The 16,967-nt window shown below is 45.3% G+C and overlaps 1 protein-coding gene across 2 annotated transcripts in view; it reads left to right on the plus strand.

The window, feature by feature from the left end:
* setd6 (SET domain containing 6, protein lysine methyltransferase) overlaps positions 1-13,983 on the plus strand; it is a 101,870-nt gene extending 87,887 nt beyond the window's left edge. For both annotated transcript variants that reach the window (XM_068049805.1, XM_068049804.1), the window contains 6 exons: positions 3,579-3,720; positions 4,407-4,601; positions 5,294-5,420; positions 6,334-6,514; positions 6,608-6,750; positions 13,631-13,983. In XM_068049805.1, coding sequence (XP_067905906.1) covers positions 3,579-3,720; positions 4,407-4,601; positions 5,294-5,420; positions 6,334-6,514; positions 6,608-6,750; positions 13,631-13,945 — 1,103 coding nt within the window. In that variant the 3' untranslated portion in view covers positions 13,946-13,983. The remainder of the gene's footprint in view (positions 1-3,578; positions 3,721-4,406; positions 4,602-5,293; positions 5,421-6,333; positions 6,515-6,607; positions 6,751-13,630) is intronic.
* The last annotated feature ends 2,984 nt before the right edge of the window (positions 13,984-16,967 follow it).

Consider the following 16,967-nt stretch of genomic DNA (forward strand, 5'->3'; position numbering starts at 1 on the left):
CCGTCCCCCTTCTCCCTCTCTCTGTGTCCCCCCCTCTCTGTCCCCCTTTCTCTCTGCCCCTCTGTCCCCCATTCTCTGTTGTCCCCTCTCTCGCCCTTGTCTCTCTCTCTGTCTGACAGTTGCAGAGAGTGGGAATGCTCAGCAGAGCAGCTTTGTGGTTGTTCAGTTTTAAAACAAAATCACATCAGTTTCACAGCTGACGGATGCTGAAGCAGGAGCAGTGGTTTCCGAACTTTGGCTGTTTCGGGGTTTTCCGGTGGGTTCCGACTTTTATTTTAATAGTCTGCCGAAAAATCCCGAAGCTTAGAAACCGCTGTTCCTGCTGTCAGTACCTGTCAGCTGTGAAATTGACGTGAATGTAAAAAAAAAATCTTGTCTGGATGAAGAAGCCAATGGGAAATTTCTCATCTCTAAAAAACGTCCGCTGGCTGTATGTTGGACAACCCTGCTATAGAGAGAGCTAAGTGATCCCACAACCAACGATCAGATCAAATCTCTGCAGTCCTGGCACATCCAATCATGAATGGTGGTGAACAATTAAGCAATTAACGGGAGGAGGAGGCTCCATGAACATCCCCATCCTTAATGATGGTGGAGCATGTATGTGCAAAAGACAAAGCTGAAGTGTTTGCAGCCATCTTCAGCCAGAAGTGCCATTCTTCAGCCAATTTGATTACTCCACGTGATATCAAGAAATAGCTGGGCGCACTGCATAAAGCAATGGCTACAGGTCCCGTTGACATCCTAACCCTAGTGCTGAAGATTTGTGCTCCAGAATTAGCCGTGTCCCTAGCCAAGATGTTCCAGTATGGCTACAACACTGACAAAGTGAAACATTGCCCAGGTATGTGCTGTCCGCAGAAAGCAGGACAAATCCAATTTGGCCAAGTACACCCCCGTCTGTCTATTCTCAGTCATTAGCAAAGTGATGGAAGGTGTCGTTGACAATGCTATCAAATGACACTTATTCACCATTAATTTGCTTACTGATGTAAATATTGGGTTCCGCTGGGACCACTCAGCTCCAAGGCTCATTACACCTTGGTCCAAACATGGACAAAAGATTTCAGAGGTGAGGTGAGAGTAACTGCCCTTGACATCAAGGCAGCATTTAACTGTATGTGGCATCAAAGAGCCCTAGTAAAATTGAAGTCAGTGGGAATCAGGGAAAATTCTTCACTGGCTGGAGTCATACATAGCAAAAAGGAAGATGGTTGTGTTTGTTGGAGGTCAGTCATCTCAGTCCCAGGACATCACTGCAGGAGTTCCTCAGGGTAGTGTCCTCGGCCCACTCATCTTCAGCTGCTTCATCAAAGGTCAGAAGTGGGGATGTTTGCTGATGATTGCACAATGTTCAGCACCATTTGTGACTCCTCAGATACTGAAGCAGTTTGTGTCGCATGCAGCAAGACCTGGACAACATTCAGGCTTGGACAAATAAGTAGCAAGTAACATTCAAGTGATGACCATTTCCAAAAACAGAGAATCCAAACACTTCCCCTTGATATTCAACGGCATTACCATCGCTGAATCCCCCATAATCAATATCCTGGGGGGTACCATTAACCAGAAACTTAACTGGACCAGCCACATAAATACTGTGGCTACAAGAACAGGTCAGAGGCTGGGAATTCTGTGACATGTAACTCACCTCCTGACTGTTGTAGCTCCAACAACACTCAAGAAACTCGATATCATCCAGGAAAAAACAGCCTGCTTGATTGGCACCCAGTCTACTGTACTAAACATTCACTCCCTCCGCCACCAGTGCACAGTAGCGACAATGTGTACCATCTACAAGATGCACCACCAAGGCTATTTCGATGACACCTTCCAAACCCGCGACCTCTACCACCTAGAAGGACAAGGGCAGCAGATGCATGGGAAAACCACCACCTGTAAGTTCCCTCCAAGTCACACACCATCCTGACTTGGAACTATTTCACCGTTCCTTCACTGTCGCTGGGTCAAAATCCTGGAACTCCCTTCTGAACAGCATTGTGGGTGTATCTAAACCACATGGTCTGTAGCGATTCAAGAATGCGGCGCAGTGGTTAGCACCGCAGCCTCACAGCTCCAGCGACCCGGGTTCCATTCTGGGTACTGCCTCTGCGGAGTTTGCAAGTTCTCTCTGTGACCGCGTGGGTTTTCTGCCGGGTGCTCTGGTTTCCTCCCAGAGCCAAAGACTTGCAGGTTGATAGGTAAATTGGCCATTATAAATTTCCCCTAGTATAGGTAGGTGGTGTGGGGATGTGGTAGGAATATGGGATTAGTGTAGGATTAGTATAAATGGGTGGTTGATGGTCGGTACAGACTCGGTGGGCCTGTTTCAGTGCTCTATCTCTAAATTAAAAAAAATACCACCTTCTCAGGGCAGTTAGCTATGGACAATAAATGCTGGCCTAACCAGCGATGCCCATATCCCATGAGCTAATAAATACAAACCTCTCTGGCAGTATATTCCAGATCATCATAACTTGCTGTGTAAAAAAAAAAAACTACTGCTCTCCCCTCTGGTTTTTGTGCCAATTATCTTAAATCTGTGTCCTCTGATTACTGACCTTTCTGCCACTTGAAACAGTTTCTCCTTATTTACTCTATCAAAAGCATTCATAATTTTGAACACTTCTATTAAATCTACACTTAGTCTTCTCTGCTATGAGGAGACTGCTATATCGCAAGAAAGGGTGCATGAAAGGATAATGTTTCCTGGATAAATGGAGAGATTAAAACTAAACAGTAACAAAAAAGGGAAGCAGATGATAAAGGAAGGGCTAACAATGCTAAACAAAATAGAAAGTTGGGAGTTGGGGTGAAAGGGAATGTGAAAAAGGGCAGCAGATGATACAAGAAGTAATAGAGCTTTTCTAAGCATATAAAAAGTCAAAGGATAATTGGGAGGGTAGCACCATTCCGAGCTAAAGGTGGGAGTCTTATTTATAAAATAGAATCGTAGGATAGTTATAGTACAGAAGGAGGCCATTCGGCCTATCGTGTCTGTGTCAGCTTTCTGCAAGAGTAACTCCGTTCGTCTCACTCAGCTAGTGGAGGATATTGTGCAAATATTAAGTAAATCCAAATGAGGGTGAAATTTAAGAATCTGAGTGTATTAGAGGAAGGCTATGGAACAATTATTAAAAGATAACTGTAGGAATCAGCTGTGAAAAAATTTAGCAAACAGCACTGATCAGATCTGTTTTAGTGATGTTGGTTGAGGAATCCCCTCCTCTTTAAAATATTGCTGTAGGATATTTTACATCCACACAAGAGGCCAGACGGGGCCTCAGTTTAACATCTCAACTAAAAGGTGACATCTTTGACAGTGCAGCATGCCCTCAGCATTGTACTGAAGTATCAGCCTGGATTATGTGCTCAAGTCTCTGGAGTGGGACATGACCCTGCGGCCTTCTACATTAGAGGAGAGAGCACTGATTACTGAGTGGAGAGAGAAGTCACAGTTGGGGAGGTGTGCCTGAAATCAGGAGCCTAGAGGATGAGGCCAGGTGTGTGGTGTATGTGAAAATGTATCTGGAGCTTGCTGTGAATGCTTTATCCTTTGTTGGGTGCCTTGTTTTCAGAAGATGCAGCGTTGGAGAGCCAGTCGGGCTGGGTACCACTCCTGCTTTCCATGATGTTTGAGATCACAAACAGTGAGTCCCGCTGGAAGCCCTACTTCTCACTGTGGCCTGACTTTCGCACACTGCACCACCCAATGTTTTGGTAAGGGATTTCTGTTTGGGAAGGGTGGCATGGCAATGCAGGGAATATCATGGCCTTAAATCAGCCACATTTTTTTCTCCTAAGGCTCAGTTACTTAGTCCTTTAACCATCTGAGCTGAGCCAATGGAGGCAAAGTATTAAGGTCTTCAACAGATTTTTATCAGCAAAAGAAACTTCAGGACTCAAAATTGACCCTCTGTCTCTCCTTGCCCCGGTCCTCTGATTCCCTCACTCTGTGTCATCTCTGCCAGACCTAGCCCCCAGCTGCCCATTGCATGGGACCACAGCCTCCTCCTGGCCCTGGTGAGTTAGTTATTTACAGATGCACTAGATAACTGTAGAAAAAGAAGTAAGCATCTTGATTCAGAGCAGGACCGTTGTCCCTGATAAGTAAACATACGTTGAAAGTGGTCAGGTGGAGTGCCAGACTTCAGGAAGTCATGGGGATGGTGGTTTAACCAGATTAAGTTCAGGCAAGCTGTAACAGGAACCCTGTGAGGCTCTCAATATTCAGATGTCCTGACAATAGTTAGCTCACAAGTGATGAATGGCCAATTGGACAGCTACCATCGCAGACAGATCCATTCCTCAGTGAGTGTTGGCACCTTAAAGAGGGGTGGGGGGGGGGGGGTGTGGGAAGAGATGGTCTAGCAGGTGAGTAACTTTGGTTTTATTTGTTTGATCAGGTCTGAGGAGGAGAGGAACCGACTGTTGCTGGGCACAGGGGTGGCACTGGCGGTTGAGAAAGACCTGCTCAACATCGAAGAGGAATATAATAGCGTAGTGCTACCCTTCATGAAGTCTCACCCTGACATCTTTGACCTGCACAAACACACCTTGGACCTTTACAAGAAGCTGGTGGCATTTATTATGGCTTACAGGTGAGCGTTGTTTCCCACCCAAAACAGAGCCATTCTTCGTCTTCATCTGTGTACTTCAGACAGGAAAATGAGACAGGCTATTGCTTCCTCTTCAGTGATCCCTGCTGGGAAGTGAGTGCTTCTTGGATGCTGGTTATATTTGAGTTGGTCTGTGATGACCTCTTGTCAAATAGCCTTCCAGCGCTTATTATGTGGCTTTGCACATAAATAATGGTCACTGGGATGAGTTTGTGTGGGATGAGGGCTGTCTGCGGAACTGCTCCCTTCCATCCTCCACGGTCTTAGGTAGGGACAGGCAGTAAATCTCAGCAATGGTGACATCCAGAGAATGAATAAAACAACATGCTGCGTATACGGAGATCACTGGTATTCAGTACAGGATTGTAAGAGATTTGGCCACTTCACCTATCACACTCATTGCAGACTGGATAGATGGTGGAGCTTATTTGAGGGAAGATCAGTATAAACACTGCCTGATCCCACAATATTCTTCATATTCCTCTGGAGGAATGCTCCTCCCCGCTCTCTTCTGGAGAAATGCTGAGAGGCAGAGTGTTTCCAGCTCAACACTGATAGAGGAAAGGTGCAGGAATGGCATGTGCTGGGGCATCTGCGTACCGCTGCTTCTCGCTGCGGTATGTGTTGATCAGGAGTGAGGAATATGTGGCTGAGGTTGGGTTTTATTCCTGTAGTTTCCAGGAGCCCCTGGAGGACGATGAAGACGATGATGAAAAGGCCCCGAAACCTCCCATGATGGTTCCAATGGCAGACATCTTGAATCATGTGGCCAATCACAATGCAAACCTAGAATTTGCACCAGTGAGTATTGTGGATGGCGGGGAGGAGGGGGGAAATCACAGGACGCAGGGTTGGGTAGGAGGGAGTAAGTGGAGAATGAGGGGTGGGTAGGAGGGAGCTGAGTGGAGAATGAGGGGTGGGTAGAAGGGAGCCGAGTGGAGAATGAGGGGTGGGTAGGAGGGAGCTGAGTGGAGAATGAGGGGTGGGTAGGAGGGAGCTGAGTGGAGAATGAGGGGTGGGTAGGAGCGAGCTGAGTGGAGAATGAGGGGTGGGTAGGAGGGAGTTGAGTGGAAAATGGGGAGGGTGGGTAGGAGGGAGTTGAATGGAGAATGAGGGGTGGGTAGGAGGGAGCTGAGTGGAGAATGAGGGGTGGGTAGGAGGGAGCTGAGTGGAGAATGAGGAGGGTGGGTGGGAGGGAGCTGAATGGAGAATGAGGGGTGGGTAGGAGGGAGTTGAGTGGAAAATGGGGAGGGTGGGTAGGAGGGAGTTGAATGGAGGGTGGGCATGAGGGAGTTGAATGGAGGGTTAGTAGGAGGGAGCTGAGTGGAGAATGGAGGGTTAGTAGGAGGGAGCTGAGTGGAGAATGGAGGGTGGGTAGGAGGGAGTTGAATGGAAAATGGAGGGTGAGTAGGGGGGAGTTGAGTGGAGAATGGGGAGGGTGGGTAGGAGGGAGTTGAATGGAGAATGGAGGGTGGGTATGAGGGAGTTGAATGGAGAATGGAGGGTTAGTAGGAGGGAGCTGAGTGGAAAATGGGGAGGGTGGGTAGGAGGGAGTAGAATGGGGAGGGTGGGTAGGAGGGAGTAGAATGGAGAGGGTGAGTAGGAGGGAGATGAGTAGATTATCTTGGGTGGGTAGGAGAGTGGACTGTGGTTGTAGATATATTTTATACAGATAGGGAGATCTGTTTACTTTTATCTACTCTTGCATTTACAGGAGTGTTTGAAAATGGTCTCCATCAGGAAGATCAGTAAAGGTGAAGAGATATTCAACACATATGGTCAACTCGCCAACTGGCAACTCCTGCACATGTATGGCTTCACTGAACCGTATCCTAGCAACACACACGAGGCCATGGATATCCGGATGCAGACGATGTATGATGCTGCCTTGCAAGGTTGGTCTTGGAGCAATGTAACCAGCCCGAGCACACTTTGGAAGTCTGCTGATTGGAGAGGAGGTCTGACCAGAATGTCCTTTGTGTTTTAAGCTGTGCGGACAGAAGAGGAGAGGAAGTTGCTGATGGAAAAATGGGAATTCCTGACTGAGTTGGAAATAGTTGGAGAAGAGGGGGATTTTGTGATTGGCCAGTCAGGAGTCCTGACAGAGGAGGAACTTTACAGTACCCTGAAGGTGAGGACCAGCTCCTGACAGGCCTAGCATTTTGGTACTCTGTGGGTCTAGTGTTTAGGTGGGCAGTCTGCAGGTTTATCAGGATTATCATCCATTAGGTTGTTCCCCAGTCGGGTTGAAGTGCGATTGATGTATTTCCCAATGAGTTTGTGCTCTGTAGCATTGTTGTCTTGTGGTTGATGTAAGTGGAGACTAGAGAAGCTGGGTTGTGGGGAGAATTAATAGATATTCAAAATCATGAAGTGCTTTGATAATTTCTGCTTATTTACTGTTGCAAGTGGCAAAAGGGTTAGTAACCAGAGGACACATATGGTTATTGAGCAAACAAACCAGAGATGAAATGAGGAGAAATGAGTTAGTATGGTTGGAGAGATTTTAAACCAAATTGACAGGGAGATGGGCGCCAGCATATGGAAGTAGAAAACAGGAATAAGGTGCATAAAGGAGTGAATGTTGGATAGTACTGGAGAAGGAAATAGAACCACGTTAGATCGGAGCAGACAAGAAGGACTATGAGGAATACAAAGGCAGGTTTACAATGCATGTATGTAGATGCACAAAGGTTGGTGAGCTCCAAGCGCAATAGTCATATGGGAATATGATGTATTGGCAATTATGGAAACATGGCTTTAAAAATGAGGACTTTGTGCTTAATGTTCAAGGATACAAAGTAATCAAAAAATAGGAGAAAAAGGGAGGTTGGATAGCAGTACTGATTAGGGAAGACATTGTAGTGTTGGAAAGGGATATTGTACATGAGGGGGCAAAAACAGATTCCATTTGGTTAGAGTTGAGAAGCAAAAAGGATCTGATCACACTACTGGGGGGGTACTCCGTAGGCCTCCAAATAGTGAGGGAGAGAGCGAGGAGCAAATATGCAGGGAAATGACGGATGTGCAAGAACTATAGAGTGCTGATATTGGGGGACTTCAATTACCCAAATATTGATTGAGATAGCGTTAGAGTAAAGGGAAAGGAGGGAAAGGAATTTCTGAAATATGTTCAGAAGAACTTCCTTCACTAGTATGTTCTCAGTCCAACGAGGAAGGAGGCATTACTGGATCTGGTGCTGGGAATGCGGTGGGCCAAGTGTCTGTAGGGGAACACTTAGGTAAGATCATTATGTCATAAGATTTAAATTAGCAATGGAGAAGAGCAAGGAACAATCTAAAGTAGAACTTGTAAATTGGAAGAGGGCTAACTTCAATGGGATGAGAGAGGATCTAGTCAGGGTAAAATGAAACCAAAAAGTGACAGGAAAAACAGTAATGAAACAATGGGTGATCTTTAGGGAGATGTTTCAGGTATAGGCTAGGTAAATTCCAACATGGGCGAAAGGTAAGGGAACCAAAATTAGCGCTCCTTGGATAATGATGGAGATGGAGAATATGTTGAAACAAAAAAAGCGTTTAATTCTTCAAGCGGGAACCAGACCAAATACAATGTTAAAAGGGGATGTGAAGAGGTAAATACGACTGGCAAAGAGAAAATAGCAGAATAGCATGGCAGTTAACTTAAAAGGGAACCCAAAAATCTTCTACCGACGCATAAATATTAAGTGGGTACTAAGTGGGGGGTGGATCCTATTAGGGACAAAGAGGGTGATATTGGCTTAGAGGTGCAGGGCAAGGCTGGAATACCTACTGCTTAGAGTGGATAAGTCACTTAGTCCAGATGGGCTTGCATCCCAGGTTGCTAAAGCAAGTTGGGGGGGGAGGCGGTTGGTGCGGGAAGAGAGTGAAGGGGCTTGCCATAATCTTCCAATCTTCCCTAGAAACTAGGGGGCAGGGGGGTGGGTGGGCAAAGGCCAGAGATTTGGAGAGTGGCAAATGTGAACACTTATTCAAGAAAGGGTGTAAGGACATTCCCAGTAACTACAGGCCAGTTGGTTTAATGTCAGTAGTGGGTAAGGTTTTAGAAACAATAATTGGGGCAAAAATGAACAGGCACTTGGAGAAGTTTGAGTTGATTAGGAGAGCCAGCACAGTGAAAGGCAGATCGTGCTTGACTAATCAAATTGGAATTTTTTTTTGTAAAAAGGAACAGAAAGTTAATGAAAGGAAAACAGCGGATGTTGTCTATATAGATTTTAAGAAATTATTTGACAAAGTACCACATAAAAGTTTGGTTAACAAAATTAAGGCTGATGCAGCAGGAGGGTCATTCTGAGCTTGGATAAAAAATTGGCTTAAGGACAAAGTTGTTTTTCAGACTGGAGGATTGTAGACATTGGTATTTTCCAAGGGTCGGTGCTAGGACCACTGCTTTTTTGATATGTATAAATGACTTGGATATTGAAATACAGAGTAAAATTTCAAAATTTGCGCATGATACCAAACTTGGAGGTGAGGCACACAGTGAGGATGATACCAATCGACTGCAACAGGATATAGCTAGGCTAGCAGAATGGGCAGACAAGTCATAGAGTCATTTACAGCCATTCGGCCCATCAAATCCATGCTGGCTGTCCACAGAACTACCCAGTCAGTCTCACTACTCCACTCGATCCCTGTAGTCCTGCAAGTCTATTTCCTTCAAGTGGCCATCCAGTTCCCTTTTTAAGTCATTGATTATCTCCGCTTCCACCACCCTTGTGGGCAGAGAGTTCCCACTGTGTAAAAAAGTTCTTCCTCATGTCCCCCCTGCATCTCTTGCCCAAATCCTTGAATCTGTGTCCCCTAATCCTTGTCCCATTAGTTAATGGGAACAGTTTTTCCTTGTCAAACTTATCTAAGGCTGTCATAATCTTTAGAATACCTCTTTTAAAACTCCCTTAAATCTCCTAAGACACAAAAACCCAATGGGAAAGGTGAATTCAACCGTGGCTAACAAAAGAAGTTAAGGATTGCATTAGGTCAAAGGAAGTGGCTTCTAAGGTCGCCAGAAAAAGTGGTAAGCCTGAGGATTGGGAGCAATTTAAAGTCCAACAAAGGAGGACCAAGAAACTGATCAAGGGAAAAGAGATTATGAATCTAAGCTAGCTTGAAATATAAAGGCGGATTGTAAAAGCTTCTTTAGGTATGTGAAAAGGAAATGATTAGCCAGGACGAGTTTGTGGTGAAGAATGAGGAAATGGCGGAGAGACTTAACAATTACTTTGTCTGTCTTCACAAAAGAAGACAGAAAATATCCCAGAAATACTAGGAAACCAAGGGAATTGTAAAAATGAGGAACTGAAAGTAATTAGTATCAATAAAGAGGTAATACTCGAAAAATTATTTGGATTGAAAGTTGATAAATGGGGGGGAATGTGAGCTGTGAGGAGGATGCAAAGAGGCTCCAGTGTGATTTGGGTAAGTTGGGCGAGTTGGCAGATGCAGTATAACGTGGATAAATGTGAGGTTATCCACTTTGGTTGTAAAAACAGAAAGGCAGATTATTATTTGAATGGTGATAGATTGGGAAAGGGGGAGGCGCAACGAGACCTGGGCGTCCTTGAACACCAGTCGCTGCAAGCAGTTAGGAAGGTGAATGGTATGTTGGCCTTCATTGCAAGAGGATTTGAGTACAGGAACAATGATGTCTTACTGCAGTTATACAGAGCCTTGGTGAGACCACGTGTACGCAGTTTTGGTCTCTTTATCCGAGGATGTTATTGCCATGGAGGGAGTGCAAAGATGATTTACTAGGCTGATTCCTGGGATGGTAGGATTGACGTATGAGGAGAGATTGGTTCGACTAGGCCTATATTTGCTAGAGTTTAGAAGAATGAGAGTCAGTTGGTCAGTTCATAGAAACCTATAAAATTCTAATAGGACTAGATGCAGGGAGGATGTTCCTGATGGCTGGGGAGTCCAGAACCAGGGGTCACAGTCTCAGGATACTGGGTATGCCATTTAGAACCGAGATGAGGAGACATTTCTTCACCCAGAGGGCAGTGGAGGCCAAGTCATTAAATCTATTCAAGGAGATAGATATATTTCTTAATGCCAAAGGGATCAAGGGATATGGGGAGAAAGCGGGAACAGGGTACTGAATTAGACAATCAGCCATGATCTATTTTGAATGGCAGAGCAGGGCCGAATGGCCTACTCCTGCTCTTATTTTCTGTTTCTATGATCCTAAGGAGAACAACCCCAGCTTTTCCAACCTAACCTTGTAACTAAAACCCATAATCCCTAGAACCATTCTGGCAAATCTCCTCTGCACCTTCTGAAGGACCCTCACAACCTTCCTGAACTGTGATAACCAGAACAGGACGTTGTACTCAAGTTTTGGCCTAACCAGAGCTTTATACAGGTTCGGCTTAGCTTCCCTGCTTTTGTACTCTTCGGCCTCTATTTATGAAGCCAAAGATCCCATATGCTTTGCTAACCACTACCTCAGGGTAGTGTCCTAGGCCCAACCATCTTCAGCTGCTTCATCAATGACCTTCCTTCAATCATAAGGTCAGAATTGGGGATGTTCGCTGATGATTGCACAATGTTCAGCACCATTCGTGACTCCTCAGATACTGAAGCAGTCCATGTAGAAATGCAGCAAGACCTGGACAATATCCAGGCTTGGGCTGATAAGTGGCAAGTAACATTCGCACCACACAAGTGCCAGGCAATTGACCATATCCAACAAGAGAGAATTTAACCATCTCCCCTTGACATTCAATGGCATTACCATCGCTGAATCCCCCACTATCAACATCCTATGGACTATCATTGACCAGAAACTGAACTGGAGTAGCCATATAAATACCATGGCTACAAGAGCAGGTCACAGACTAGGAATTCTGCAGCTCCTGACTCCCCAAAGCCTGTCTGCCATCTACACGGCACAAGTCAGGAGTGTGATGGAATACTCTCCACTTGCCTGGATGGGTGCAGCTCCAACAACACTGAAGAAGCTCGACAGCATCCAGGACAAAGCAGCCTGCTTGATTGGCACCCCATCTACAAACATTCACTCCCTCCACCACCAACACACAGTAGCAGCGGTGTGTACCATCTGGCAGCAAATGCATGGGGAACACCATCACCTGCAAATGCAAGTCACACACCATCCTGCCTTGGAACTATATTGTCCTTCCTTGACTGTCACTGGGTCAAAATCCTGGAACTAACAGCACTGTGGGTGTACCTACCACCCACGGACTACAGCGGTTCAAGAAGGCAGCTCACCACCACCTTCTCAAGGGCAATTAGGGATGGTCACTAAATGCTGGCCTAGCTGGCGATGCCCACGTCCCATGAATGACTACCTCAAGTTGTCCTGCCATCTTCAAAGATCGATACACATGCACCCCCCCAGGTCCCTCTGTTCCTGCACACTCTTTAGAACTGTGCATTTACTTATATATTGCTGCTACCTATTCCTTCTGCCAAAATGCATCACCTCACACTTGTCTGCCTATTCTGCTAGCCTATATCCTGTTGCAGGTGGTTCATATCATCTTCACGGTTTGACACCAAACCTGCTGGTGTGGCATTGGCAAATTTTGAGATTCTACTCTGTATTCCAAGATCCAAGTCATTAATATATAGCAAAAAAAGCAGTGGTCCCAGCACTGACCCTTGGGGAACACCACTGTCCACCATCCTCCAGTCTGAAAAACAACCATTTGCTGCGACTCGCTGTTTTCTGTCCTTATGCCAATTTTTTTTATCCAATTGTACACTGACCGTCCTATTCCATGAGCCTCAATTTTGCTAACCAGTCTTTTATGTGGTATCATATGCTTTCTTAAAATCCACATGAACAACCACACATTCCCTTCATCAAGCATTGTTACTTAATCAAAAAAATTAGTTAAGTGGCAGATAGAATTTGAGAGAGAAGTGTGAGGTGATGATAGGGAAAGGCAATATAGACTAAATGACACAATTCTAAAGGGTGTACAGGCTCATGTGCATAGACCTTTGAAGGTGGCAGGACACATTGAACAAGTAGTTAACAAAGCATACGGGATTTTGGGCTTCATAGATAGAGGCATTAAGTACAAAAGCAGGGAAGTTATGCTGCACCTTTAATAAAGCTCTTGTTCGGCCACAACTATAGTATTGCGTCATGTTCTGGTCACCACACTTCAGGAAGAATGAGAGGGTCCTTGAGAGGGTGCAGAGGAGATTTACCAGAATGGTTCCAGGGCTGATGTATTTTAGCAACAAGGTTAGGTTTGAGAAGGTGGAATTGTTCTCCTTGGAACAAAGGAGATTGAGGGGAGATTATGATAGGTTTAGACAGGGATAGACAAAGAAAAGCTGTTCCTATTAGTTGATGGTACAAGGACTAGGGAACACAGATTTAAGGGTTTAGACAAAAGATGCAGGGAAGATGCGTGGAAGAACTTTTTTTTAACGCAGCGAGTGATTATGACCTGGAACTCGCTGTCTACAAGGCTGGTGAAAGTGGAGACTATCAATAATTTGAATAAGAAATTGGATGGGCACTTGACGGAAATAAACTTGCAGGGATTCCGGGATAGAGCGGGAGAATGGAACTGATTGGATTGCTCTACAGCGAGCCGGCATTGACTCAATGGGCCAAACGTCCTCCTTCTGTGCTGTAATAGCTATGAAACCTTTCTACTCATTATTATCTGGAATACACTGCCTGAAATGGTGGTGGAAGCAGAATCAATAATAATTTTCAAAGGGCAGTGGATAAATTTAAGGGAAACAATTTGCTGGGAGTGGGTCCATGTGGTAGCTCTTTCAAAGAGGCAACACAGGGTCCGAATGCATCTCCTATACTCATTATTCTAGACTGCTAAGCCTAGGGCTGTAGGAAATGGGCTTGTTTAATTGGGAACGTGATCCCATTTTGTGAATTCAGTTGCATTTGGGCAGTTTTAGGGGTAATGTGACACTGAGTCTGCTGAGTGAACTTCAGCTGCTTGCAAATGCAGCCATAGACTCATCCTTTCTCTCTCTAACACACAAATGAGCAGGTCCTGAGCATGTCAATGGAAGAATTTGAAGAATATAAGGCCAATGATGGGTGGGAAGAGGACGAGGAAGATGATGACGACCTTTCTAGCCTTGCCAACGCAGTGATACCCAAACTGAAACCTGCCTGGAAGCAACTTCTGCGCAACACTGTGACAATGAGGCTAAAATCTTACAGCTCAGGACTAAAGGAAGAGGAAGCCATATTGGCTAATGAGACCACCTACCGCCAGCTCAGTAAACGGGAACGTGACTCCCTGCAGGTCCGATATGCGCAGAAGATGATTTTACATCGACTGCTGCACCTCACTGAGTAGCACCACCAGCAACTAAGGAATAAAATCCTGGGTTTATATTCTTCTTGTCCTAGTTGTGTTTTTAGTTGACTTGGCACCCCTTATGCCAGCACCCGAGGTTAAGGATACTCATTTTTTTTTGCCTCAATTAGATTCTCCAGATGAAGGATTCAATTACGTTTCCTTTCATCATCCAGGCCAGGAATGCCACTGGGCTTAGCTCCACGGAGAGAAAAAAATCAAACTATTCTTGTTCAATCACCTTAAGGGTTTTTGATACTACTACTATTCTTTAGTCTGCCATAGGAAGTTGAATGTGTTTCAGTAATGTCACTCAGGACGAGTATTATTGTCCTGTCACTACTTTGAATCCAGCCCATGAGGGTTTACTCACTGGGATCATGCAAGGGTCTGAAACGAAAATGGGTTGTGTTGGTCTCAATCTCGTTCCTACACATTAGCCATTCTTAGGCATTGAACTGTCCATCTTTGGCTTAACTGCAGTTAAGAGCTGGTTTGGAAGTGTTCAAACTAGCAAAAATAGGACTCTGGCCTGCTCCGCCATTCAAATAGACAACAATTGATTTGCAGCTCAACTCCATTTCCTCATCTTTGTTCATGTTTTAGCAATCACAGCCTTTTGGGAGAATTCTGTAATTCTACCAGCATTTGTTTCAAAAACTGCTTCCTGATTTCACCCCTGAACAGCCTAGCAATAATTTAATTGTGTACCCTTTTTCTTGATTCCCTTACCAGAAGAAATAGTTTCTCCATATTTAGCCTATCAAATCCTTTCAACATTTTGGACATCATGATCATATCACTAAAGCTGCCATTTAGTCACTGACTGTTTCCTGTGCCTTAAGTTTTTCCATGCGATTTAATACATTTAAATACAATGTATTTAAATATCAGTCTCACTGGCTCACGTTTAGTTTAGAGATACAGCACTGAAACAGGCCCTTCGGCCCACCGAATCTGGACCGACCATCAACCACCCATTTATACTAATGCTACACTAATCCCATATTCCTACCACCTACCTACACCAGGGGCAATTGCTAATGGCCAATTTACCGATCAACCTGCAAGTCTTTGGCATGTGGGAGGAAACCGAAGCACCCGGAAGAAACCCACGCAAACACAGGGAGAACTTGCAAACTCCACAGAGGCAGTACCCAGAATTGAACCCGGGTCACTGGAGCTGTGAGGCTGCGGTGCTAACCACTGCGCCACTGTGATTTACTCCCACAATACAAGACATCTCTACCCACTCAACCCCTGCTCCAACTCAAAATTGCCCACTCATTTGAAACATTCAGCTAATTAAGGCATTGATTAACTGAGCTTTTCCAGACCAGAAGGTCACAGACTTGATTTGAAATCTCTACTGCTCTCTATCAGAAAGGTACTATAATGAGGCTCCAGGGGATGGGAGTAAGAGATCAAACAGAAAATTATTGAAGAGCCTGTTGGCTCTACCTTGAAAGGTGAGAAGAAACCAGCAAGCCAACCCATTCCAGTTAATGGTGAAACTTCACACACTTTCACCCAAACCCCACTGTGCTGGGACAGGGGAGGTTAAAAAAAATCCAAAGGCAATTAAAGAAAGCTCCAGGAAAACACAGCAGCTAAATACAAACTTAATCTGTCTAACTGGACATATCACCTTCAGTCAGGAACTTGTCACGTTCCCATGTAAAAAAGACTGTAGCAACACTGCCCGCTTCATCGAGTCACCACTGCTGCAAGTGCAAACCTTCAGATGAGGGTAGAAATCGGTTAAAACCTGACCGCAGCAGAAGCTGCTCGGGTTTTCTGCTCTACCAAGCTTAGACACTTGCATGTGAGAAGAAACTATACCCCAAGCACTTCATATTATCCAGATGGAGGTAGTTCACTCACATTCTTTGTCCTTTTCTGCACGTCTGGACATTCAATGGCATTACTATCGCTGAATTCCTCCCCTATCAACATCCTAGGGGGCTACCATTGACCAGAAACTGCACTGGAGTAGCCATATAAATACTGTGGCTACAACAGCAGGTCAGAGGCTAGGAATCCTGTGGTGAGTAACTCACCTCCTGACTCCCCAAAGCCTGTCCACCATCTACAAGGCACAAGTCAGGATTGTGATGGAATACTCTCCACTTGCCTGGATGGGGGCAGCTCCAACAACACTCAAGAAGCTTGACAGCATCCAGGACAAAGCAGCCTGCTTGATTGGCACCCCATCTACAAACATTCACTTCCTGCACCACCGACACACAGTGGCAGCAGTGTGTACCATCTACAAGATGCACTGTGGCAACTCACCAAGGCTCCTGAGACAGCACCTTCCAAACCTGCGACCTCTACCAACTAGAAGGACAAGGACAGCAAATGCATGGGAACACCACTGCCTGCAGGTTCCCCTCCAAGCCACAAAATATTCTGACTTGGAACTATATCGCCATTCCTTCGCTGGGTCAAAATCCTGGAACTCCCTTCCTAATAGCACTGTGGGTGTACCTACCCTACATAGACTGCAGCAGTTCAAGAAGGCAGCTCACCACCACCTTCTCAAGGGCAATTAGGTATGGGCAATAAATGCTGGCCTGGCCAGCATCCCATGAATGAGTAAAAAAAATCTGGGCACTTCAATGTAGTCCATCAATCCAGGTGCAAATCAGAAGTGAATTAAAGCACTGTCCACAGCCAAGATTTGATCACATTGCCTACGAAGTGGGTTTCTGCGTTTGTTCATGGCCCCACACAATGACCCATTGCCTTACCTCTTGTACATTTTGATTTGTTGGGAATAGCCGAGTTTGCACTATGGAAATCTGCCCCTATTGATGTGGCAACTAAATTATGCACCCAGCACTGGTCTTTGCTGAATTATCCATTAGCAGTATGATTACAGCATGTGGCCTATGCTGAGGAAAGGAATCTGCCAAGGTTCACTACCTTGATCACTTTCTAGCAACCATACTGGAAAGTGAGTCTGTTGGGCTAGGACAAGATTGGTATCCTTTATAGGAGTTTTCTTCCATGTTGTTCA

The sequence above is a fragment of the Heterodontus francisci genome, chromosome 17, assembly GCF_036365525.1.
Source record: "Heterodontus francisci isolate sHetFra1 chromosome 17, sHetFra1.hap1, whole genome shotgun sequence".
In the NCBI taxonomy this organism is placed as follows: Eukaryota; Metazoa; Chordata; class Chondrichthyes; order Heterodontiformes; family Heterodontidae; genus Heterodontus; species Heterodontus francisci.